General features: G+C 43.4%; 1 protein-coding gene across 3 annotated transcripts in view; it reads left to right on the plus strand.

Annotated features, from left to right (window-relative positions):
• The first annotated feature begins 5,343 nt into the window (after positions 1 to 5,343).
• Positions 5,344 to 27,460, plus strand: part of LOC147638073 (sterol 3-beta-glucosyltransferase UGT80A2-like) — a 28,198-nt gene continuing 6,081 nt past the window's right edge. The window contains exons 1-11 of one of the 3 annotated variants that reach the window (XM_086797945.1): positions 5,344 to 7,136; positions 8,399 to 8,568; positions 8,694 to 8,939; positions 20,627 to 20,738; positions 20,944 to 21,114; positions 22,272 to 22,335; positions 22,526 to 22,583; positions 22,693 to 22,870; positions 23,184 to 23,368; positions 23,550 to 23,652; positions 23,781 to 23,857. In XM_086797945.1, the coding sequence (XP_086654071.1) occupies positions 6,326 to 7,136; positions 8,399 to 8,568; positions 8,694 to 8,939; positions 20,627 to 20,738; positions 20,944 to 21,114; positions 22,272 to 22,335; positions 22,526 to 22,583; positions 22,693 to 22,870; positions 23,184 to 23,368; positions 23,550 to 23,652; positions 23,781 to 23,857 (2,175 nt within the window). In that variant the 5' untranslated portion in view covers positions 5,344 to 6,325. The remainder of the gene's footprint in view (positions 7,137 to 8,398; positions 8,569 to 8,693; positions 8,940 to 20,626; positions 20,739 to 20,943; positions 21,115 to 22,271; positions 22,336 to 22,525; positions 22,584 to 22,692; positions 22,871 to 23,183; positions 23,369 to 23,549; positions 23,653 to 23,780; positions 23,858 to 27,460) is intronic. The other 2 variants (XM_086797946.1, XM_086797947.1) reach the window with 2 other exon arrangements.

The following is a 27,460-nucleotide window of genomic DNA, read 5'->3' on the forward strand; positions in this document are numbered from 1 at the left end:
ACTAGAGATGGTTTCACAAAAATGATAGTGTATAGAGACTAAGGTCATAACCATAGGCATATTCTTAACTCAATTTTGGTTTAGATTGAATTTGGACCAACCTTAATATTATTATTGTTAATAAGTATAAAAATTTGACCAATCACAAAAAAAAATTCCTCTCACTGCTTGATTAGGTGTTTGCATTGTGCTTAAAATTTAAATCTTTTCCACTAAAACACCTTACTATGGTTATACCATGTCACCTTGCTTACAAGACCTCCAACACCAACACGAAACAAAGTACCCATTCGGAATTTGTATCAGGAGGGGTGATATGTTAACCCTTTGTTGGAGACCTCTATGGCATTGATGTCAACGGCCACCATATCATTTTCACCTCCTCTGGGTCATAATCTCACAGGAATGGCCCGAATTCATCTAAAAGCCATGCATTATATATTCTATGTGTGTGCTTTCCATATATTCTATGTGTGTGCTTTCCATTTGTCTATGAAAGGTGCACCATGAGATTAAGGAGTATAGGTTACTACCTTTGGATGAGTGTTTATATTAGCCTAGGGAGCCTAAGACACCTGAGACCACCCAAAGGTGTAAACCCTAAAAATGAATTAGATAAAGCCTCTTGTAACCAAAACCTCTGATTCTCTTATGCTATTCAATAGAGTGCTCTTCTTCTCTATTATCTTATGCTATTGCTTGCTTGCTTGCCTCTTGCTTGTTGAGCTCTTATGTGCTTGCTTGCTTGCATGTATGTGAGAGAGTGAGTGTGTGAGATTGAGTTGTGAGAGGAGGGTCGATCTTCCAGTAGTGTATAGCGAGACGAGCGACGAAGTGGAGCTTCTGGGTGCTTATGCATGTGGCGACAATGCTATCTACAAAAATCCCAGCAGGCAACCAGCTTTCACAAGGTGAGTGACACACCCTGATTTTGAATTTGTGGGCTAGGCTACGACATACTGGTTTCTCGATTGAGTGACACACCCTGATTTTGAATTTGTGGGCTAGGCTACGACATACTGGTTTCTCGATTGAGTGAGCAAAGTCCCATGATATTGGGTTATTCCTTGCATTCTTTCCATGGCAAAGCCTTCTCACTCGTTTAAGATTGGTTCAAAGATGGTCCCAACAAGTCCCAATACTATGGTTTTCTCTCTTGAAAGTTAGGGTTTTTTAGAAATTCGGCCCAACATGATGCACAAAATTGCAAAAATTAGAGAAAATTAGGCATCATATCTCTATGGCTTAATTTGCTCAAGATTTGATCAAGAATGGCTCAAAATTGCTAAAGAAAAGCTTGGGAGAACATGCTTGAACTAGGGTTTGAAAAATCTCAATAAATCTATTTTTTTTTTGGGGAAAATAGGATCAATGCAAAGCTTTGATACCATCGAAAAATAAGGTAGAACACTCTATGAACCAGAGTCTGGATGGCTGTACCTAATAGAGGAGGGCACACTCTTCTTCTCAAGTGGAAGAAGTCCCCATAGCCAAAATTAGAGAGAAAGTTATAAATTATGATTAGTATATTTATTAGCCTTAGCATTAGCCTTATTTCCACTTGTAAACATGATTTCCCCTTCACACTACACTTAAATGTCTCCATGGGGATGGCCAACCTACTTCTTGGCCTTTGGCCTCTTTCACATACACTTAATCCCTTGGCCTTAGGCCCAAAATAGACATGAAGACCTTTTAACTTTGTTATAGAAATTGTGAAAGAAGGAGCAAGAACATGAAAGCTTAAGATAAAGGATTTGCTTGTGTAATGTTAGTTAGACTCATGTGGATAAAGTAACCTGCTTAAGATAAAGGAAAATTAAATTTTGCTTATGTACAATTAGAGAGACTCATGTGGAAAAAGTACCCCTGAAAAGAAATAATTATATTCACTCTACTAATTCTCTCTAATACATGCTTAAGTGATATGATGTTGCCATTTACATCCAACATTATTATTTCTTATAAAAAGGCACATCAAAACAATGATCATTTGGCTTCCACATTTTGGCCTCCATTAGTGCACAATTCTTATCTCTTCATTCACAAATCATATGTGAGACTTAACATCTTGATCGGGTATTACATTTTGTTACATGCATTTGTAATTTAAATATGGATGGCACATATATCTTACCTAAGAAACAATAAATCTCCCTCCTTCCTACCAAGATCAAATCCATATTCATATGCCAAAGACTTCTAGATTATTCTCCTTTAATATAATCACAATTACTCAAGAATATTTAATAGGAAAATAAAATTTATCCTTTACAAAAAATATTATCCTTAAATAAACCTTGATGTGAAAGTGTTTGGTCCCTCTCTTGCTGTAGTTATTTCTTCCCACCTACCAATTAATATGATCTAGTTTAAAACTTTATGCCCACATGACAAGTCACTTCCATACTTATGTCATGGTAAGTAACATTAGCCATACTTGGATTCTCGTTTGTGATATATTCTTTGTTTTCATCCTTTTACATATATAGCTTCCATCACAACACAACTTCTCATTCCATGAATTTTATGGAAAATTTGAATTGCTCCTCTAGAGTCTTTAGTTTATTTGAGATGGAAAAAACTTAATACAACAAAAGAATTTTATTTCAAGCTAAACATATCTTACCACCCAATGAGTGGTATTTGAATAAAAGCACAAATAGACCTCTCCATCCACTTATTCACGGAATCTCTAGTCCATGTCAAGTGATCATATCACATGAAAATTTCAATCCTTTTAAGCATATCAAATATTCTTGAAAAACCTAAAAAAAAAGAAGTTAATTAAAAGTGTGGACTATTATCTAAAAAAGAAATGTGGACTATTAATTAAAAATATAGCAAGGATATTTTTAAACCTTTAAAGTTAGTGCACCTACAACACAAAAATGTATGAAAGTATGTCTTAGTTGTATTAACAAAATTTACATCACAAGAAGAAACCAAAATTCACATATTAAGGTAGAAGATTTTATTTCAAAGCTCTTATACATGCAAACAATTATTACATAGGGGTATCAAATAACAAATTAACTTCATCGCTATGCTATATGAAATAGTATAATCTCTCTCTCTCTCTCTCTCTCTCTCTCTCTCTCTCTCTCAGATAATACTACTATTTTTATTACATTCACAAAGACTATAACATTTGTATTACATTAGAAACACAAGCCATGTTAAAGAAAATCAAACTTATAGTACTCTATTATTTGAGCTTCATAATGAACTTTGTAGAACACATTTTTCTTAATCAAAAGCTTTGCTAAATTCGTAACTAAAAAGTTGTGTTTTGTAAGAGGAAGAGGGGACATGATGAGGTTCATTGATTTGGTAGATAGGAATTGTGATGCTCAAAGTTGAAAATGAATAGTGGTATATTTATGGTAAAGAAACTTGATTGCATCTCCTTTTTATAAGTTCAAAAAGAATTCTCGTCTCATTAGCCATGAGTTTCATGCAAGGGCACCTAAGAGCACAAAGATGCCAAGCTGTAGTGTTTATGATTGTACGTTCAAGTTGGTTAGTTTTCTTGTCCAAGTCTCTCTGCCATCTATGTGTGGTGGCATGTCTGATATAATGGGGTATAAAGGGCTACCTTTTTACTAAGTCTCAAAGTATACAAGTGTTTTTTAACATTTTTTTGGGTAAAAATCAATGCAGGTCATCGAGGTTTGTGTAATGAAGAGTTGGGTAGTTGATTGAAATGGAAACGCTTTGATGATGACGTGGAGTAACTAATCAATGACAAGGAAGAGTTTCTTTGTGGTTGATCGAAATGGAGATGCTTTGATGAAGTGAAGTAAATAATCAATGATAAACATCACCATAATAATAATAATAAAGGTTGTAAACACAAGTTGAAGGGAGCCACCTACAACATGACACAAATGAGGCTGGAGTGATGATCAAGGCAAGAAAGGAAAGACAAGTATTAAATTTACAGAGAAAAATTCAAAATCTTTGCATCACTTCAAAAAAATTTAATGTGTAGGATGACATCTTTTTGGGAGAGAACATGTAGCTCAAATATAAACATTACACTTTTAAAGTTATAATGAGGTGAAATTAGAAGCCCTAAGGAGGATCCAAAATTCCTAAGCTTTGGAAGTTCCGCTCAAATAAATATCCTAATGTGGGACCATTATTTAATGTTGTTTATACTTGGATTGCAAGTGTGATGAGACTCCTTCGAGATAAGCCCATTTGAATGGGCCCCATATATAAGAAGTGGAGGCTTATCTCTCAAATGCATGGGCCCCATATATAAGAAGTGGAGGCTTATCTCTCAAATGCATGGGTATATTAAACCTTTTCTTGGGTTTTTTAATTGAGAACTCTCCTCCTTATTTTGGAAAAAAATGTTAGGCTTATGTGTGGGAGGAATGCATATACCTACACTTTTAAAGTTTAGTGAGGGGAAGCTTTGAAATTGGAGGCACTAAGGAGGATCCAAAATTCCTAATCATTAAAAGTTTTGCTCAAACAACTATCCCAACATGGGATTGTTCTCCATAATTGTTCACAACTAAAGAGAATTATAAGATACCATTGAGATTAAGTGATTGAGTGTTCTTGAAAGAGTTTAATAAAATAGTAATCATCCTTTGCTACCTTCTTAAAGACCCACTTGTGTTAATGAAGCTCGAGTCACAAAGCAACAATACTCCTCATCATGAAGCTAGGTAATGTTTATAGAGTGGTGGTTTTCTCTAAGAAACAAGTTCATCAAATCTTAGCGGCCCTTTCCACATTCTAAGAGCATGAGGGTCACCTCTTTTATGTGCGAAGGATCATACAAGTGTGAAATGTTGACTTTTCAATCATTATTAGCTTTAGTGTAAAACCCAACTATCTAAGGCCTTGGTTGGATCCCTTGGGCCCTAATTTGATTGATCCATTGGGCCCTAATTTGATTGATCCACCCATTTTTCTCACTTACATTGGTTTTCTGCAGTACAAAGAGCTAGGTAGAGCAACCCCTTGAAGATGTTTACATAGTTATCGAGGTGTGCATCTTTGCTTTTTCTTTAGAGAGAACGGTGATCATGAATGGGCTCCTGTACACGACGATAAAAGCAAACTTCGAGAGACGACAATTGCGATGTGTTGCTTAGTGATGGGGGGAATCCTGTACACTAGGATAAAAGCAAACTTCAAAGACGACAATTTTGATGTGTTACTGATGAGGGGAGACACCATGTGGAGGGGAGAGACCATGTGGAGGGAAATGAAAGGAAGGTCGGAAGCGAGAAGCTCGTGTACATGGAATTGAAATAGGGTCATTGAAGAGGACGCCCATGCCCGCCTAACAGGAAAGGATGTTAGGAGAGACTTGAGGATGAGGACAGCTTCACACGCGTCCGATGAGTCGAGAAAGAGCTCCGCACTGTTCGGCCAGCGAAACGCGAATATCCCTTTGTCGGGCTTGCGAATCCCGTTACCCGCGAGCTTGCGAGCCCTTTGTGGCTTTCTCCGACCCCTTTGCCTGTGTTGGCTCAATGATTTGCAATGGTACCCTTGCTGCGTTGAACTCGCGTCCAGCTAATGTTCTCGCAGGAGTAGGCGGAACGGCTAAAAGGTAGACAGGGCATTTGAAGGCCCGCTATGGAGTTAGGGTTTTGTGTCTTCTTCGTCTCCAGACAGAACTATTGATTGAGCTTCCGGAGCATCGGCTACGACGCAGTGTACGAAATATCTGTTACAAATTTTATCTGGTACCAAAGATCAGCTTTGAACAGACATGCTCTGAATCGGACAAGCAGACAAGAAGAATTTGAAGCGGCAGCAGGAACGGAAGCGCAGTACAGAAGAAGCTCTATGATCGAGTTAACGGAGCGAAAGACGAGGAGAGAGGCAAAAAAAATGGGGAGTCATGAATGCTTTAGATGCCGGCCATAAAATGGAATAGGGGAATTCGGAGGATCTTTTTGGCTATGGCGGACCCGAGATAGCTTCTTCTACAGCTGGTTTGTCATCATCGCTTTGAAGCTAGGGTTCTTCTGGTTTGTCATAAGCTAGGGTTTCTGTAGAATTCGTTGCACATCGACATAGGTTTTCAATCTCTTCACTCCCATCTCATTTGAGGATCATTGCATTTGCTTGTCCATCTACACAATCTGCAAATATATTCTTCACCTCAAAACATGCTGTGATTTTACAATTTCTTTCGAGCTGTCACCATCCCATCCACTACTAACCATAGCCGTTGAGATCATAGTCTTTTGTACAAAAAGCTAGCATACGCCCAGCACTTAACAATGCTTAATTTGGCACCATTCAAGCTTCTATTGCTCCGAGCTTGTTTGTGTCTACTTCATCATGCATGGGCAGCTCCGCCTCCCCTGCATCATGCCTCATGAGAGGTGAGGTTGCCTATGAGATGGATGCGGTTGCTTTTGGAGAAGATTTCCATTACTTGCATCACAGGTCTCTGTTGGCTCGGCCGCTGTTTTACATGCCTGCCGGGGAACATCCTCAGCACACTCCAGTCGAACATCCTCAGCACACTCCAGTTGAACATGCTTCTTTACCAAATCCCTCTTGTAGTCTCTTGGAAGTTGGAACCCAGGCTCAGCTGTTAGACAGAAACTTCTGCAAAGCAAGCAAAACATTGCAGCATTCTAACTTAACCTCATCAATCAGCACCTTATCAGAAGATTTTGAGGATCAAGAGAGAGAGAATAACGGATGGCTTGGCACGAACCATTGCTGCTCGGATGAAGATGGTGAACTAAGTCAAGGCCTTGTAGTTTCCAAGAATGATGGAACAGAGCTAGCAAACGGGACCTCTTCACACTCTTGCATGGAAAATAGGGGCAAACTGCAGGTTTCTGACACAAGGACTGGCAGAAGCAAGGGGGAATGTTGCAGCAATATATGCTACTCAGAATTAGGATCAGAGGCCTTGCACTGTACAGACGAAAGCATGAGAAAGGAGAAAATTTCTATTCATGACAGCACAAAAGAGCTTTCCTGTGAATATTGCAATTCACTGGAGGCCCGGGAAAGTGTGGAAGCTTTAGAATTTGATGTCAGCCAGTGCTATTCACCTGATGAATGGGGCTCTCATGCTTCTACAGATTCTCCAGTCTCAGCTTTAGCTTCACCTCTATCAACGGCTTGTCCATCTCCAGGTGTGCTATGCTAAGACCTTCACTTGACTATGTTGCATGGGTGGATTTGTCTTAAGAGTTAGGCAGAGTTCAGGGGTATAGCCTTGGTGATCTTTTGAACTGCAGGTCCTTTTTCTAAGCAATGTTGAAATCCTGATTGTTTGACAAATGATGTTGACTCCATGCTATTTAAATATGGAAGGGCCAATTGGACTTCTTTGAACATCCAATAGGTGGAAAATTTGTTGAAGTTTTGAAGTCTCATTTGCCTATCCCCCCTCCCCCTTTATAAAACATGAAAGCAGGTGGATGTCGACCATGGTTGAGAGCTGATTATGAAAGACTTCTGCTTCTGTAATGGATTAAGGATTGAAGAGGTGGGTTAGGGAAAGTGCACACCATGGAAAAGTGCACCTATTCTATGGTGTGCCTTTGGGATTCAGTGGCTATTCTAGGACTAGTTCTCTTTGAATGTCCTGTGTAGAATCTTCCTCCCACTAGCCATAATAACATTTCTAGCAGAAGTGAGTTCCCACTTTTGAGTAGAAACCATGGCTGTACATTGAGTTAAAAAACTCTTAGGCAGTTTCCTTTCCAAGCACCCCAGGCACATTGATTTAGCTTCGCAATTATTGGTCTGATACTACAAAGTGTGTTTTTCGAAGGTAAGCTGTGGGTGTGCAACTTTGGCTTGATTAGCTCTTGGCTATGTCAGGCACTTTTCGTACAGGAGAGGGAGGGTGTTACCTTGTGAGCTAAATTTCATGCTTTTTGATTGAGTATTTTCACTCTTGCCTGTAGGGTACTTTCTTAAGCTCATTGCTGGTTGCAGTGGATTGTTTGTGCTTATCACTCTAACCGGTGTGCCTGAGGTCCTTTGCGTCAGAATGTTGAGAGGACACTACCCTGCCAAGCTGGTGGATACATTTTTGTTCAGCTCACTCAACTTTGTCTATGCAATTATCTTTTAATATCAGAAATAAAGACAGAGTCTCTAATAATACATAAACTTACATATGTGCATATCAATTTACACACTGATAAAGGGTGCCGTGGAGAGTTTTTGTGTGGTGTTTTGAAGGCTTGCCAGGAGGTGGTTTGGGTTCTGAATCTTAAGCATTTAATTGATCTTGCTAACCAACCATAACATTTATTTTATCGTTACGCGCATGCCTATTCCTCCATTTTTATATTCGAGGATTGAATGTGATGATCTGAAGCTCTCTTCAGGATTGTGTTTACCTACTAATGTTTGCGACTGACAGATGGATTTTCTCATGTAGCGTTTAGCAGGTGCAGGACGGCACCTGGAGGAGCTTCTAGTAAGCTGGATAATGAGGAGAATTCATATAATTTCTCAAGGTCTCAAACAGGAAAGGGAAAAGAGCAGAAACTCGGTGAAAGTTTGTATCACACACCAAGTCCAGCTGAGAAGTTATCTGAACGCAAAAGGGTAGACAAGCTTTGTCATGCTTCCTCTTTTTCTACTGATTAGTAAGGTCACATGTATGATGTTTTACTGGTTATGATGCACTCTATCTACTACTTATCTGTGTGTTCTTTGAAACCTGTTAACAGAAGAAGATTATTGAAAATTTAGTCAAAATAAAAAATGATGGCACTGTGGAGGTGGATGTTGATGGAAGCGCTGAAATTGCACCAACTCTCTTTGATCTGGATGTATCAGATCAAGTACCCGCCCACATAGAGCAAGATTATGACGATCCCGTTAAGGTCATTCCATCAGATTTGAACATTGCCATGCTTATTGTAGGCACAAGAGGAGATGTTCAACCTTTTGTGGCCATAGGGAAGCGATTACAAGTAATCATCATTTCTGTGCATACATTAATGTAAAGCTGTTGTTTTTCTGTAAAAACCATTGGCAGGACTTCTTCATGTGAATAATGACTCCTTCCGAACTTGACTACATGCATGCCAACACCGATGTCTTAAAGCATGCAGGTTCTATCTGGGACACACTTGCACATCATCAGGGCTCTGGACAGAGGGCCTGGGGCAGCAGTGTGGGCAGGCTGGGCAGCCTCACATTACAGTCTGGCAGCCCTGAACCAGCTGGGTAGCTGGTCGGCAGCATCGGCCTGCTGCCTCACTGGGCCAGGGGCTGCCTGACAGCCTGCCCATGCTGCTGTTTTGGATCTGTGTTGCCTGCCTGGCCCTCTGTCCTGAGCATTGATAACATGAAGGTGTCCCACACTTCCCCACTTGCATTGCAGCTGTCCTGTCCGGCAATCCAATCACAAAGTTTAGAAATGTCCGTTCATGGTAGCATGAATGAAGCTTGCCAGCTGCATTCCTGGTGTTTGGCTCTACTTTTGACAGATTGGCCAGAATGGTACATAATGATGCACACCTGGCTTCATGTGAGGCCACCAGTAGAAGATTAAAGTTCAATGTTGGACCCTCACCTTGGTATCCTGAGACTGCAACATCATGGGCTTCTCTAGAAGCAGCTGATGATAATCACCACCCTTGGCTCCGCATAGCCAATCTTTGTAGTACAACCTCCCGTGTACGCTGAAGATATCGTGAACATACTTGCTCCAATTGTCATTAAAATCCGGGTCTGTGACTTACATGCTCATCATAATACTAAATCCTGCAACTCTCCACCATTTTGCACCAGATGTGGCCCTTAGCACGTCGGCTATCACACTATTAATGCAAATTAAACACTTATGGATGGTCATAGCCACATTCACAAAAGAAACTTGAACCACAAACTGTAAAAGAAGAGATATGTGGAAGTGACACCACAGTGGGGTAAGAATGGCCCCTCCCCCCTCCGCCCCCCGGCTGCCGTTTTGGAATACTTTATTGCCAAGGAGAGTCATATGTACAAGCTTGGGGGCCTCCTCTCCTTCTTTTTGTTTCTTTTTTTTTTCCCTGGGTGGTAGATCCTTCTAGTAGTTCATTTTTTCCCTGGGTGGTAGATCCTTCTAGTAGTTCATTTTTTCTTTGCCTGCAGCATCATGTGTGTCCGCCAGAAGGCGAGTCCCGACTGAAGAACTCCCTTGGCGGCCTCCTCTCTTCCTTGACTGGAGAAAGGTCAGATTATCCGAAATACAATAACCAATGTTACAACAACATCTGGGCCTTTGACATATGCCCAAAAGCATCAATCATTGATATAGAAATGCCAACGTCTGAGTGGGTACTGATCTTCCCCGTGATCACAAGCCTTCATAAATCATATAAAATTCAGTGAATCGGCATAGATGTAACATGCGGAAGCTTCGGAGAAGATCGGTAACTTCAATGCTCAGAAATTAGCACACTTTTCATGACGGAATTAACGCACAAAACTGAATGAAGATGTGCAGAAAATAGAGAGAGAGGGAGAGATGGAGAGGACACAGTATTGGGTCCCAAATACCCTCTGTAGGGCCCCCACCACAGATGAAGTATTTGCTTTATTAGAATGATGTGAATCTGAAAAGAAAATACAGAATTCTTGACCTTTCTTGGCTGAGAAATCTCTGCCCTTGACCTGCAGTCCTCCACCCCTTTGCTTAGTAACTTCTTTGGCTGTCCTAGCCCTTGTATGCTTGAGCTCTTGGTGAAATATGAGATAACACAATGGGTTGGGGCCTCTACTATTTATACTACCCATAAAGGGCAGTCGACCAGCTATAAATCTAGGCGGCCAGCACAAATTGTCCCATGATTGATAAATCAGCATTAAATGCTGGAAAAATCACTAAAAATGCTGCGCATCTCTGATTTGGCTGGCTGACACTAGGCGCGTGAGTTCCAAGAGGCTGGGCACTGATTTTGCAAGTACCTTGGGGCTGGGCAGCCTGTATGGGCTGCCCCATACCTGCCCTACAGCCATATAATTGCTTCATGTATTGTCGGCTGTCCCTGATGCCCCTGGGGCTGTCCTACAGCCCCTCCATGGCTGGTGGGTTCAGCCAGGGCCTTCTTGGCCCTCATGGGGGTGGTTTCACACCATCCCCATGCCCATACTAAGACTTGGGGTAGCCCTATGGGCTGGCCCCTTTTCCTATAATCAAACCCTAACTAGCTACTTAGTGATTTGGCATCCTGTACCATACCAGATACACAGAATCCCTGACATCATTCCAGAGGGAGACTCACAGCGCGGACTGGCACTGTTTCATGTGCAGGATAGTGCACACCTGACCTTGGACTCGTGTGCAGGACAATCGGACGATTGAGATGGATCCCTGGCTGACTTGTCCTGGACTGGGCTCACATGGGACCAGTTCACCATCCTAGGTCTTGCACCTTCTGTACAGATATGTCTACGTGGCATCCAAGTGCGGGATGCACGTGACAATAGATCAGCATGTATAATTAGTAAATCAGTCGGTACGGATGAACCAACAAGTGCAAATAACAATTGTGCCAGTACAATCAGCAATTCAGCCAGCACGTAATAAAGGCTTCACATTTTTCATATGTGGGGCTGCCCAGAGTCCGTCACCCGACCAGTACCGCCTCTGTCTAGCGCTGCCCAGCTGACCTAGATGCTGCCTGTCTGTTGTTATACGTGGCCGACAACTCCAACCAATGGCCACCTACCACATAGCACTTCTGCGGTAGAGGTGCATCACAGTTCGTACCGGTTGTTGTGTGCGATTAAACAGGCTGACTTGAATGAAAGGTGGGTGACTGGCACTTTGGTGCACAGGAAAAAAATTTAGGGGTTTTCAATTTTAAAGGAAAATTCATAAAATTGAAACTTGCAATAGCCGGAAAAATTAGGGCTTTTGTGAAAATCAGCCCTCTGCATCGACATTGAAGTCCCTACAACTCCATAAATTTGGCATTTTTACCGAATCGACCAAAAATGGGCAAATCATATCTACTTTTAGCATATTGAAGTTCCCATAAGGTCATGGATGGGATGGTAGCCTGGAAAAGACGCCGGAAAAGGCGACATCACTAGAATCGGGGGGGGGGGGGTTCACCCTGATTTCTCTCAGAAATTGTAATTTCTTGTTTTTTTTGTGTGTTTGAGTTAGGGCTCTCTGCCCGGGATGTCCCACGAAAAAGACTTGTAATGAATGTTTGTGTGTCAGTATCTATGTTTCTACCACCTTGTGCTATAAAAGGCTTCGTAATTCACTCAATTATCTTGTTTTGAGTCAAGGGGGTAGTCTAGAAGGGTTGAAGAAGCTTATGTGCGGTCAAGCTCCATTTGTCAGGTATGGCCACTAGGATCTTTTGCATGTGTAACCGTATGTGTCCACCTGTGTGTCCATGTCCATCTTATGTGTGTGTGTCATGTACACCCATGCACTGTGGTGCATGGTGACAAACTGGCTCATCAACAGTGCAAGATTAATGTACAAAAGTAGTACCTTTTAGGGTTTATTTGTCGTATGCCGTGATCCCTTTGTGAGTCCAGTCCGAGACATGTTAGGCACGAGCTACGTAGGTCAGTCTCCCAGTCTTAGAGTGTCAGGTCAGTCCTCTTAACCCACTACGGAGAATTCAGCAAGTATTCATCACTCAGTAGCACGTAGAGGTCAACCGTAGCATTGGTTGCATGATAGGCATATCGTTGCATCACATGTAGAAGGGGGCCAGCCCTAAGGTTAGCCCCAAGGCAGCCCCTAAGGTGGGCCAGCCTTGCAAGGGTGTAAGCCAACTCCCTAGCCATCCTTGAAGACAAGGCAATAGGCCTTATGGCCTGTGTAGGCTGTCGGCCAGGTCTAGCAGCCAGCCAACCATCCAAATGATCACCTGACTAGGCATCCAAGTTTTTGTAGCAGCTGACTAGTATTAAATGTTAGTCGTGAGCAGTTCTTGTTGTCGATTGACATTTAATGCTAGTCGTGAGCCTTTCTGCCAGCCAACTGTGCAATTTAGGCATTTAATGCCATTTGGAAGCAGTTGTGAGCATGCCCAGCAGGTTGACAACGTCTATAGGCAGCCGACCGGCACCCCCAGGGCATATAAAAAGGTAAGAGCAAATTCAATCCCTAATTCAGTTAGAAAAATAATCTTCAACAGTCAAGCATGTATGCCTAGGCCTGTGCCTGTGCATACTCTTAGCCTAGTTGTGCTCTAAGCCCAAGGCATAGAAGCTCAGCCTTTGCAGGAGTTTGCAACACACCTTCCCTCAATCCTCGGGTCGGTGTATTACTCTCGAAGATAGCTTCACAGACGCCTAAAGCTTATGCACAGTTATGCCCAGCGTTTGGTTGCTTTGTCCTTACGTTTGGCGGTCAGTCAGTCAGTTTGCCCGCTCAGTCTTGTGGACACAGCTCAGCTTGTTTACAGTTCTCCAGAAGAAGAAATAAAGCATATACTCATGCTTGTAGGGGGGCCCCTTCAGTGGGTAATTCGGGACCCCATCTGGTGTCAACTCTTCTACATCTATTTTCAGTTTCGTGTGTGTTGTTTTAAAGGATTGCTAAACTCACTAAACTCAGGTTTAAAGAAAAGGCCCCGTTGTTTCACACGGTCCTAGCTCAGCATATGCTACAGTGTGTGTATCCTTATTCATGTATGTGCGTGTGTGAACACCTGCTTAGGTGTGAATAAACCCTTATAAGTGGATAAGATAAGTGTTGCCATGTGTCATCAGTGTGTTAGTTTGTGTGATTGTGTTTGAGTCAAAAGATAAGGCTCCCAGCCTACAAGAAGAGACATTGTACTTGATGATTACATAACATTAATCATAAGCTTCTTTATGCCCAGCAATTGTCTCTCTTTTGAGCATTGCTCTCTCTCTCTCTCACTCACCCCGCTACAACTCAAGAACAGATCGGCAGAGCTGAATAAAGTTAAAGAAGCAAGAAAGAATGGCAAATGGGCAGTATATAGAGGAGGACAAGCAATCATTAAAGAATTCCGTACCCCACTCCCCTCGAGCAAATTCCATGGATGAAATATAGCTATTTTTATTTTGAACCTCAATTTTGAACTAGATGCAATAGAACCCATTGTAATTTAAACTCTTAAGAGTCTTAAGAGTTCATTTTGAGTTATTTTTTTTCAGTTTTATGGCTCTTTGGCATCGATACCCAGAGTGGAATGTAAATGGATGTACCTGATCTGTCCCATAGGTCGAATTCGGCCTCCCGTGGACATTAATATAACTTTCTTTCTTTCTTTCTTTCTTTCTTTCTCTCTCTCTCTCTCTATGCACTTATGCTTCGTGCTCATTGCTCTCTCTCTCTCTCTCTCTCTATACGCAACGGCTAGCCTACCTGTAACTTGCGGTGCCCGGGGGACTAGGGCCTTTGACACACTTCTTGATACCATCAATGCATATTAAAACATTTAAACATGGCCACAACCTTAACACATATCCATCATCACTTTGCATAAAATATAAAAGCTGGACAAATAAATCCACAAATGCTGAAAATGGAGCTTGCACGTGTGACACTGCATAGAGGCCGGAATGGGCCAACCCCCCCCCCCCCCCCCCCTTGGAGTATTTTACTACCCATGGAGAATAATATCATGTACAAGCTTTGAGGGCCTTACTTCCTCACGGGAGATGCTGGATTATCCATATACAAATGTCATAACACAGTCCAACACGAGGCAACCGAGCCGAAACATAGGCTGTAGAAATGCCGAGCTAACAACATAATCCATATACCCCCGTGTGGGTACTGATTCTTCCCCAAAAACCACGGGTCTTCATGCAATAGAGCTGGTACAGCAAGTACAACTCTCCATTCAGTCGGTACAGCAAGTACAATGGCTGGTACAGTCAGTACAGTGATTGGTACAGTAGGTACAGTGGCTGGTACAGCCGGAAATGATTAAATACCCTTGCCTTCAGTATTTCTTCGCAATGGAAGCCTCCAAAACAGTCCCCAACAGCCGGTATTCTTCATGGGCAGCCTTCAAGAGAGAGAGAAAGAGAGTAGCCATCATTAGGGCAGTCTGTAACGGTGGTAGAGACTAGTGTGCAACAAGAGAGCCTCTATTAATGAAGAGAGAGGGCTCCAATTTGTAGATTTGGGCCTCCCATGAGCTAAAATGGCAAGAGAAGGCTACAATGACAAGTGGAGAGCCACACAATAGCTGAAGTGACAAGTGTGAGGCCACTTGTCTTACTTTGATCCACTTTCTAACAAGTGTCAGGCCACTTGTCTCACTTTGGTCCACTTTCTTGCCACACGTCCCAATCTAAGAGATGGGTCCTTCCATAAACTTTCCAACTGGTAGACATTCTGTCATAAGCACTTTGCCAACTCTTGGTATCTGCTCAATTCCAGATGTAATGACGCGAAGAGAATTTCCATCGGAGTTGGGCCCAAAATAGCAACTCTCCTAAATTTTAGGAGTGTGGTCCTTTGTATTCTAGGATAATCCCCCATTCCCAAAGCTTGTACTTTCCAAATATTTAGACATCGTGGAGTCCACCAGACCCCTTTCATACTAGGAAATGTCCAGGCTGGTGACATCCCCCTCCCCTCTCTCTCTCTCTCTCTCTCTCTCTCTCTCAATCTTAATCACTGTCGCGTTGCGCCCTTGCTGCTTCCCCTCCGCCTCCCTTGATCGCCCGCGCTGCCCTGTGTGTCGTGCTACGCCTGTTCGTACAGTCATGCTACTCTGTGCGCTGTGCTGCCTTGCACCTGTGCGCTCTCTGTCTGCCTTGCTCATGGCGTGAAGCTGCGTAGCCCCCCCCCCCCCCTCTGTTCGCGCTGGTGCGCTGGTGGCCCTTTGCCGCCCTGCGCCCCTGCTGCTTCCCCTCCGTCTCCCTTGATCTGCGCGCTGCTCTGTGCTCGCACACTGCGTGTCCGCCTCTGTGCGTTGCGCTACCTTGCACTTGTGCGATCTCTGTGTGCCTTGCTCATGGTGTGAAGCCCCCCCCCCCTTTTGTTCGCGCTGGTGGCCCTTTGCCCGCGTTGCGCCCTTGTTGCTTCCCCTCCGCCTCCCTTGATTTGCGCGCTGCTCTGTGCTCGCACACTGCGTGTCCGCCTTCCCTTTTCCCACCCGCCCTTGCTCAAGCGCCCAAGGCACAATGAACCTACAGGAGCTGGAGGCATACATCAAGACAGTGGAGGACAAGACCAAGAAATTACTGGGAGAACAAAAGAAGGTGTTGGACAGGGTTCTGAACCAGCATGAAAAACAGTTGGAAGGCCTCCGCAAGGAGATATAGGGAAAGAACAACAGGATTGAAGAACTGACAGCCCAAATGAACCACCAGGAAGAGGTGATCCAGATGTTGAAAGAGACCTAGTTGCAACAAACAGTAATGCTAGAAACTGCCCCAATGATAGGGGAACTTCGGGCAGAAATGACTGTCTTGTCTCGCCGACTCCATGGAACATGATTATATCTTGAATATATGGCTTAAAGCTTAAAGTTGTGGACAACTTTTAAGAAGCTGGGGAGGATGTCACTAGCCTAGACATTTCCCAGTCTGAAAGGGGTTTGGTGGACTCCAGGATGTTTAACAAGCTTTGGGAATGGGGGATTATCCTAGAATACAAAGGACCACACTCCTAAAATTTAGGAGAGTTGCTATTTTGGCCCGACTCCGATGGAAATTATGTTCGCGTCATTACATCTGGAATTGAGCAGATACCAAGAGTTGGCAAAGTGCCTATGACAGAATGTCTACCAGTTGGGATGTTTTTAGAGGTAAAGATTATGGAAAGACCCATCTCTTAGATTGGGACATGTGGCAAGAAAGTGGACCAAAGTGAGACAAGTGGCCTGACACTTGTTAGAAAATGGAGACAGGTGGCCTCACACTTGTCACTTCAGCTATTGTGTGGCTCTCCACTTGTCATTGTAGCCTTCTCTTGCCATTTTAGCTCATGGGAGGCCCAAATCTATAAATTGGAGCCCTCTCTCTTCATTAATGGAGGCTCTCTTGCTGCACACTAGCCTCTACCACCGTTTTACAGGCTGCCCCAATGATGGCTACTGTCTTTCTCTCTCTCTTGAAGGCTGCCCATGAAGAATACTGGCTGTTGGGGATTGTTTTGGAGGCTTCCATCGCGAAGAAATACTGAAGGCAAGGGTATTTAATCATTTATTATGATTTCTAGCCATTGTACTTGTTATACCAGCATTTGTACTTGCTGTACCAGCTTTTGTACTTGTTGTATCACCCATTGTACCGGTTGTACTAGCTTTTGTACTTGTTGTACCGGCTGTACCAACAACTGTACTTGCTGTACCAGCTTCTGTACTTGTTACACCACCCATTGTACCAGTTGTACCAGCTTTTATACTTGTACTTGTTGTACTAGCAATCGTACCGATTGTACCTGTTGTACCTGCTGTACCAGCTGAATGGAGAGTTGTACTTGCTGTACCAGCTCTATTGCATGAAGACCCATGGTTTTTGGGGAAGAATCAGTACCCACACGGAGGTATATGGATTATATTGTTGGCTCGGCATTTCTACAGCCTATGTTCCGGCTTGGTAGCCTTGTGTTGGGCTGTGTTATGGCATTTGTATAAGGATAATCTGGCATCTCCCGTGGGGAGAGTAAGGCCCTAAAAGCTTGTATATTCTCCTTGGGTAATAAAATACTCCAAGGGGGGGGATCGGCCCATTCCGGCCTCTATGCGGTGTCACGTGTGCAAGCTCCATTTTCAGCATTTGTGGATGTTTGGTCCAGCTTTTATGTTTTATGCAAAGTGATGATGGATATGTGTTAAGGCTGTGGCCATGTTTAAGTGTTTTAATATGCATTGATGGTATCAACAAGTGTGTCAAAGGCCCTAGTCCCCTGGGCACCCGCCACGAGTTACAGAGGCCCCCTTTACAAAGGTGAAGCTTATGTTGTCACCACATATGCCACATGTCAAACATGATGCCAAGTGTCTCTAGTAGGTGATACTTTGCCACACATCATTGCTTACATAAGATCCTTTTAAGAGGCTGTTCTCACGCAAAGAACTTACACACACTAGCAATGTTCATACACATTGGAACCGCTTTATTTAAAGCCTAAGCTTACACACACTAGAGTGCTAGTTTACACAACCGCCTAGCACTTCTTCATTCCCACATTTATCACTATTAATATTTAACATTCCCTACCATAGTGATAATGTGGCAAGCCCAGGTTTTCTTGATGAGGTTTGCTATTTGATTTGGTTGCTCTTGTCATCGGAGGTAGAAGTAGCAGAGCTTCTAGAGTCTTCATCAGCTTTCAGCTTTGCAAGTCTCTTCCGACATTCTTCGATGTAGTGCCCTGGCTTGTGGCAGTAATGACACCTTCCTTTCTTCTGCTTGCATCACCCCTGGATTTGTTCTTCCTCGTTTTCTCCTCATGGAGACGTAATCAAACCAGCTCCTCAAAAGGATATAGGATTGCCTCCTCCTCTGATAGAGAGATTGAGACAAGTGTGAAAGCTCTGATACGACACAGGTCATGAATTAAGAATGGTGGTGACCAATTTTCTATTATCAACTATCTCATCTATATTCAGCAACTATTCTTTTAGGTCTGTTACTTTGGTAAGGTGATCTGGGAATCACCCTCATTCATGGTCAGGTTGTCTAGCTCCTGCATCAAGTACGTGACTCATGCCTCATTACAGGACTGGAACATGGGCTCGAGGACCACCCAATAGCCCCTGTAGAGGTGTAGGATTGGATGTGAGGAAGCTCCACAGTGAGTACTTGGGACCATCAAGACGGTCTTCGGTTGTCATGAATCCACTAAATCCAAAGAGGTCAGCCACTGGTGCTCTTTGTGACATCCTCACAATACGAGATTTTGGTGCAATGAACAAGAAAGCCCCCCTTGATTGGGAAATTTTGTGCACTCCAAGGTTACAGAAAACATGAGAGAACAGGAGTGTGCACACACGGCACTGGGATATGACAAGATAAAAGATGCGATCACCAAAGTATACCAAAAAACAGGATGTATACTTGAGTGAGCAACAAAAAGCTCCGAGATATGTGCACAAAAATGGGAGTGCCTAGAGTTTGCACAAATACAAGAGTGCCTATGGATGCTTCCACTACACTGATTCAGCCTTTGTAGACAAGAATCCCCAAATCACAGAACAAGAGCTTTGATTTTGCCAAAATGTTGATGTGTGCAAAAAAGCCCAAAACATGTGTGTACCTCTGTATGCAAGGAGCTATGCTGTTAGGCTGGATGGAAATGCCTCTGATCCCTTCTCCAAGAAGTGCTCACTTGATGGCTGTCACAAAGACCTCCAAGAAACTTTGCAACGTGCTTGAACCCCCACTTGATGCACGCACGCTGGAAGCATGGCTGGGCGGCGGTGGCGATCCTAGAGCCGAGGCTGAGTTTCAGAGCTGCCAGTCACTGGGCAGAACTGGCAGCAGTGTTTGGCTCAGCACTACCTCCGCCGGGTCAGGTGGTGCAATTGGGCGGTGGGTGGCTCAGAACCGGCTGCTGTGAGACTGAGGGGCGTGTTAGCGGTGGAAGGCAGAGATGGGGTAGAAGGGTTGGCATGCACAGATGGCTGTGCATTGTGCAGAGCCATGCCTGGTGCTGGAGCTAGGCTGGAACGGCAGCAAGCAGAGGTGAGAGAAATAGACGATTTGTTTCAGCTCTGATACCACTGTAAGTCCACATACACACAGAAGGAAGAAGCCAAATGAGGGTGAGAGGATACGATGGCGACCCGCACTACAAGACTTAGCACAACTAAAAGAGGTTAATGAGGGGATTAGGGGAAATACACAAGATTCGTGGAAAGCATTCTTGTATTATAATATTTGGTCCTTTTTGTAGAAGAGACCCGCTTTACAAAGGTGAAGCTTATGTTGCCACCACATGTGCCACATGTCAAACATGAGCCAGGTGTCCCTAATAGATGTCACTTTGCTACACACCATTGCTTACATAAGATCCTCTTAAGAGGTTGTTCTCACACAAAGAACTTACACACTAGCAGTTGTCCACATGCATTGGAACTGCTTTATTTGAAGCCTAAGCTTACACACACTAGAGTGTTAAATTACACTACCACCTAGCACTTGTTTATTCCCACATGAATCACTATGATATTTAACAAGCATTTCATGATATAGCATTTCCTTGGTAAAAACGAAAGTGGCAATGGTCTTCCCCTCTTACAAAATAAATTTATGGATGTTAACACATTCCTCAAGGATGGGAGGGGGAATTCTAGGCATTCTAAAAAAAATGCTGCTTAGTCTCCCACATCCCCATGGAGCATACCTTTAATGTCCTCTTAGATTCAGATTCACCATGCCATCAACCCGTTTCACATGTCAAATGATGAGAGCTTAGTTGGATGTCAGCTACTCTGCAGATGCACTTTTTCTATCAAGTAGTGTGGTGATCTACAACCTGTTTCTGCAAATGAGAGTTTGTATGATGGGCTGGGTGTTTTTTTGTTTTGGGGGGGTGGGGGGTGTTCTAACTGTAACTTAACCCTTGAAAGACACCTTTTAATTTTGCTATGTGACAGTTTTTGACTCTGCATGTGGGAATAGTTAGTGGAATTCTTTGTCTCAAAAGCTCTTTCACATGCATGTTTGGTCCTCATTCAGTAGCATTTTGGTGTTTGTCCAGGAGAAAGGGCACCGTGTAAGGTTGGCCACGCATGCAAATTTTCGGAAATTTGTCATGTCAAATGGCCTTGAATTTTATCCTCTAGGGGGTGATCCAAAAGTCCTTGCTGGATGTAAGTTTCTTCCATCACTAGTCATCCTTTCTCGGCCATTGCTTTGCTAGCAAGCCTGAGATACAAATATTATGCCCTTACATAGAGTTTTTACTTTCACGATCTTCTTTGTATAGTTCATGTGAAATTTAAGCATTGTAAACTGCATATTATATCTATCCGATGTGAGTGGTTCAATATTAAATTTCATTTATTTTTCTCACAGATATGGTGAAGAACAAGGGTTTTTTACCTTCAGGACCATCTGAAATTTCTATTCAGAAGAAGGAGTTGAAAGCGATCATGAACTCCTTGCTGCCTGCCTGCACTAAGTCTGATGGGGAGTCTGGTGATCCTTTCAAGGCTGATGCAATAATTGCAAATCCACCTGCATATGGTGCTCAAGCTCTGGCCTTTTCATTTTCTGAACTTTTTACTGCTTGAAGAGGCATTCTTTTGTTCGCTAGATAAGAGGACCGATTCATCTGTTTCCAGAAAACTTGTTTGTCTTCTTGTAGTGAATAATTTTTTAAAGTTCGAGTCTTATTTGCGTTGCTGGCTTGGTTAATGGAAGTACTTGATTAGATATTGAGTATTAATGGTTATGTAGATGTGTTTTGACCAGCCTTTGGTTAGTGAAACTCGAGCCACAGCAGTAAGTGGCAATGTGGCCAGACTTGCAGGGGCACTTGCAGTCATGGTGATGTTAATGGAGGATGTGTCCATTTGGCTGACAAAAGCCCCGCCTTTTCCCTTCTCTCCCTTTTTTTCCCTTCCAACCGCAGCAACACGTCAACCACTGCCAACTGTTCTAAGCCATAAAAGGGAAGAATCCGTGTAGGGATGCGGCTCCTCTCATAGATATCTCACATGAGATCTTTGACTGATTCCTTTTGCCTCCCAACGTGTAATGTGTTTCGTGTGGAAGTGTTAAGATGTACATTTGATCTGAGCACCTCTATGTAGAGGGGCATACTTCCCATTTTTGGATGTGGTTTTAGTGACTCCTATGAATTGAGGCTCGGACTTGAGAAAACTCACTGGCGAGGATGCACAAAGGAGACATCCATCCATGAGCTGTATGCACTTTTGCGAGCTCATGGATGTGTCCAGCCCGCTCAGGCCATCCATGAGACAGACATCTGACAAGAGTTGACAAAAAGTGGTATTCCCAGGTTTTGAACCCCACGCTTTACGTCCCACGCTAGCTCTTAGCCTATAGCTGTATGCAAGCCTAAGTAACAATGTTTGTGAACACGAGTACCAGACGAGGGCCTAGGCTTGTTTCCATCCAGTGGTCCCATGGGTTCTATGACAGCCCTGGGCAGCAGATGGGCCTAAGCCTCTTTAGTGTGAACTTTTTGAAAAAAAAAGACACGTTATGTATGTTTTCTCTTCTTTGTTGAGGGAATCTACAAGAAAGGATGCAGTCTCCAATACCGTGTCAGCTTGGGACAAGGATTCTCCGTTGCTTTTTTTCCCTCTTAGTTTGTATTGGTTCCTTCAGTGAATGTTGGCAAGCTGACTGGCAACATCTGGTGTTGGTATGTGCAGGGCATGTTCATGTGGCAGAATACCTTAATGTTCCCTTGCATATATTCTTCACCATGCCTTGGACGTAAGTGCCAAATCTTGGTTTGAAAATTGTCTCTTAGGATATGCCTGTGTTGTTGTTTGTCACTTCTTTCATTAAACTGCTTGACTGAGAATATCTAATTTTTCACTATAATTGTAGCTTTGTTACTTGTTACTTTGTCTATGGGTTTTTAGAATAGGCATTTCTTGACTCTTTTTGTGTGATTTTTCAGACCGACTAATGAATTTCCGCATCCATTAGCACGTGTTAAGCAGCACGCTGGCTATAAGGTGAGTCATGTTTGTTGAAGAGGATAGCTTTATATGATCTTTAGATGCTTTTGCAAGTCTTGTACTTTTCTGTTTGGTACAAAAACTCAGAAAATTAAAGCCTTCGCAGATCTCGTACCTGGTGGTTGACTCACTCATGTGGTGGGGCATGAGAGGCCTTATCAATGAGTTCAGGATAAAAGAACTGAAACTAAATCCCATGAATTACTTCAATATGAACCAAGGTTCAATTGCACATCTGCCAACTGGCTACATGTGGAGCCCACATCTTGTTCCGAAGCCAAAAGGTATGGGGTTTTTTCTTTCTCGAAGATTTTCTTCTGTTTTCTAGCTTTTTATAGTGATGAGATGTAAATGTTGTTTTCTTTATGTATGTAAGCATGAATCATGATGTACAATCTTTTGATGATGTTTTAGTTCTCTTTATTTTTTTATGTGCCATTAGACACAGAGACAAATAAAACATCATCAAGATTGTACATTATGCTTCATGCGTATATACATGAGAAAAACAACATTCACATTTTGTCGCACTCACGCATGCACGCCAAGTGTTTTTGGAGTTACATTTCGAATGGTGATGTCGTATGTTTTTGGCAGACTGGGGACCTAGAGTGGATGTGGTTGGATTTTGCTTCTTAAGCTTGGCGAATGATTATACACCACCAGATGCCCTTGTGAAGTGGCTTGCAGCTGGTGAAAAACCCATTTATGTGGGGTTTGGTAGCCTTGTAATTTTCCAACTTTCTAAACCACCATGGCCGAATTCTCTGGATTTCATTTTGGTATTAAAAACACTTTGCAGTCAGGAGTTGCTCACTTTTCGTTAGTATGAGCCTGGCACTATTGCATTGTGACTTACCTCTGCAGGATGCAGTAGTATGTAGAGTCATCGATTCATCCTTCTGATTTTTTTTGTTTCTGTGTTTGGCATGTATTGGGTGTCGCAACTGAAATACATGGCAGCCAGTTGAACATCCAGGAAAAATGACAGAAATAATTGTCCAGGCTTTGCAAGAGACTAACCAGAGGGGTATCATTGACAAAGGCTGGGGTGGGCTTGGAAATCGTAAGTATCACTTAGCTTTTGAGGTGCCTTTTGTTCTATCTGCTACATTCCACTTTGATGGTAGTAGCAGCTGCTGCAGATTTGAAAAGACACTGAATTGTTTGTTTTGTAATGTCTTTATGCTGCAGTAAAAGAGACTCCTGACTCCATATTTCTCCTGGAGAACTGTCCTCATGATTGGTTGTTTCCTCAGTGTGCTGCCGTGGTAAGCTGCCAACATGTCTAGCTGAGCATCTATTGCAGTTCTTTAATGATCTTGCTTTATGAGGGTTTGCCCAAGGCCGGCGAATGCAACCCATGGCATCTCTCTCTCTCTCTCTATCTCTCTCCAACCACACACACATGCGCACAATATACTTGTATGTATGCATGTGCGCACATGTGGTGTGAGTCTTGAAAAGAACTGCTGATGCTTTTGCAAAGTTCTGGTGTTGTCACATGTTTTTTTAAATGTTCTTAATGTTTCCAAAATTTCATATAAATTATGTCCTTGTTTTTTATAAATCATCACGTTTTTCCAATGCATGTAGTTCTTTTTGGGTTAAAAAAAACTTTTTCATGTTTTTAAAATCAAATGTTTGAGTGGAGAAATACTGTAAGAATTTGCTCAAGCCCTTTTGTGTTTGAAAAAAGCTTTGTTTAAGTAAGACCCTTATCTTTTTGTTATCTTTTTGTTAAAATAAGACCCTTATCTTTTTGTTAAAATAAGACCCTTATCTTTTTATGAATGCCCACGTTAAGGAAGAGCTACTTGCACTTCCTTTACAAGGTAAAGGCAGAAAAGTACTACAAGAAAACATGGTGTGCGGTGTAACAAAACATTCACATGCATGCACACAACAATTGAACATAGTAGATGAGAAGAACAAAACTCCATTACTGCTGAATAACTTGTATCAAAAGGTGCCTTCCCTCAATCGTGCAATCATGAGTCGGGAGCTTAGAGAGTGGAGAGATTATATGATGGAGGTTGGATAGTGCTCCCGGAAAGAAATCTCTTAAGATTGCACCTTCTTTCAATTGTATGATCGTGCGATGGGAACTTAGATGACATATAGAAGAAATGATGAAGGGTAGATATTGCTTCATGAAAGAGGAGATCTCTAATTGACTTAATGGAAGCATGAGGGAATACACAGATACCTAGGTGATTTAGTGGGCGGACACCTAGTCGATTATTTAGCAGACAACTTCCTAAACAGTAAAGTTGACCCATATGACTAACTTCTACCTTTAATTCTCCTAATATAACACCTATTGTGTTGGCAAGCCTTTTGACCACATCAAAGATGGTCTAGCTCTGAATGGGCCCGCAACCCAGGAATATTCCTCAGTCTTGACTCTTGAAATATCCAGGGTGTGAACACTGGTCTATAAGGATATGCCACCTATGTGAGGGTGTCCTAGACCTTTACATGACCATCTTGTTCTCTGTCAAAACCTGATAGTGGTGATTGATTGCTGAGTCCTGACACACAGTTTTTTCTTATAAAGGGGGCCTTAGAAACATGAGCAACATTGCTTTGCAGGATGCAAAACATGCAACTTTGTATTCAGTTTCTGTCAATGAGAGTGCCATGGTTGGCTGTTCTTATGGAACTATGACACAACTTCTGATAGAGTATGAAAAAATGCCTATTATTGAGCATATGGTGGTGGCACAGTCAGAGTTGCAATACCCTTGAGTCCTACCCGAAGTGTAGGTGATGCTGTACTCCAATGTTCCTTTGTGATACTGAGCACATGCAACCTTGCTTCAAGTAGTTTCCCCAAGCGTCTTAGAGAATCTATTCAACACACTATTTGAAAAGCTCCTCCCTGAGATGTCTCATTTGTGATCGGAGCATACTGAATAACAGCTTCACCATATATGAAGGGCGACTTTAGTAGCCCCACTTCAGTATTGGCGGCAAAACAGACAAGAGGCGGCGGCAGCTGGAGGCAGTCTGTGAACTAGGCGCTGATACCAGATGTTGGGTATTAGGGTTTAATCACATGCTTAAACAAGAGTGATTAGCAAGAGGGCTTGACACATACTTGTATTATTTATAGGACAAAGGTGAAGCTTATGCTGCCACCACATATGCCACATGTCAAACATGATGCAAAGTGTCCCCTAGGTGTCACTTTGTGACACATCATTGCTTACATAAGATCCTTTTAAGAGGCTCTACTCAGAGTCACCTCGCATCAAAGGGCTCTTGTAGATATGTTCACTCACCATTATATATAGACTCATTCACGTATTTCATGCTGTGTTGTTTTGCTCTGATATCTCATACATCTGGTCCTTTCGTCCTTTTGCCCTCACAAACTATGCATTGATGTCTCGTATCATTTGCGTCAAAGATCCCACTTCTGTTAAGGCGTTTCTTTTCTCACAGCAGTTTGTCACATTTCCGCTGCCCATTCCGACACCCTCACCCCCAGCAAGCATCCGAGGACACACCTCTCCCCCATCCGGGGGCTGGTGTGAGTCCTCAGCACACTTGGCAGCAGCCAACCCCTAGGTCAAGGTGGCAGCCTGCCACCCCGCCTCAGTGACAAAGGCACCCCACGCGACGTGGACTCTGCAGTCCTCTAGCACGGGTCCTGGCCTGGTCCCCTGGTACCCTGGTTCCCACTGCGAACCATTACTCACATCTACCTCAGGATCCAGATGCAGAGCCATCAGGATATTCAGTGGGCCAGTCAGCCACCGACTCTACCCCATTGAGGCCTTCCTCCTGGGACCTCCCTTCCCACCATGCGGAAGGCCCGCAGTCTCAGGAGCCTCCCCCAGTTTACCCTTTGGTGGAGGTCGTCTCCCCAATCATTCCCTTGACATCGGTCTCTCGCTCTCCTCCCCTCCCTCTCGCTCACCCCCTTTCCTCTCCTACGCCCGCCTCCTCCGGTAAACCCCTTCCTTGTCGCCCCCTGCCTCCCCCTTCACTCCCACCAGCCTCCTGCAACACCCAATCCATCATGTTCAGGTCAGCCTGGGCCCAACGTCTAGTCCAGCACTACACTGACCTTGTGGACATGATCATCGCAGCCTCGCCGATAGCAACCCTCTCACCAGAGTCTTCCTCGCCGCCCCCTGCTTCGCCCCTTCACTCCCACCAGCCTCCTACAACACCCAATCCATCATGCTCAGGTCAGCCCGGGCCCAACGTCTAGTCCAGCAGTACATTGACCTTGCGGACATGATCATCACCACCTCGCCAATAAACCAGATCATGGGACACCCACCGGACTATTTATTGGAGTCGAGCTGCTTTTTCAAGATGGTCCCTCTCTGTATCTGTGTGATCATGCACCACTCTCGCCCCACTCCCTTGGATGTGGGAGCGGTGGTCTTCTCCACCCAAGCCCCGACTCGGTAGCCTTGGCCCTCGAGGATCAGGCCATTGACTTCTCTCACCATTTCAGAGATCTTCGCCTGACCGATACCATTAGCCAGTGTTAGCCATCCTAGCCGCCCCGCTGGCTAGGATGGAGCTACACAGCTCCGGCCGTAGGATGGATCCATTGAGGCGGAAGGGATTAAAGCGTGTCTCTTCATCTTCCTACATGCAAGCTTCTCCGTGACCCAAGATTGCATGTACTTACACTTCAAGGAGGTCCGCCCCCAATGAAGCCAAGGCGGAGTGGGCTTATTTGGATGGGCAGATTCACGCTCACTTGAAGTACTAATTATTAATAGTGATTAATGTGGGAATAAACAACCGCTAGGTGGTGGTGTAAACTAGCACTCTAGAGTGTGTAAGCTTAGGATTTAAATTAAGTGGTTTCAATGTGTGTGAACAACTGCTAGTGTGTGTAAGTT

The sequence above is a fragment of the Cibotium barometz genome, chromosome 5, assembly GCF_041138505.1.
Source record: "Cibotium barometz isolate CiBa-2024 chromosome 5, ASM4113850v1, whole genome shotgun sequence".
NCBI lineage: Eukaryota > Viridiplantae > Streptophyta > Polypodiopsida > Cyatheales > Cibotiaceae > Cibotium > Cibotium barometz.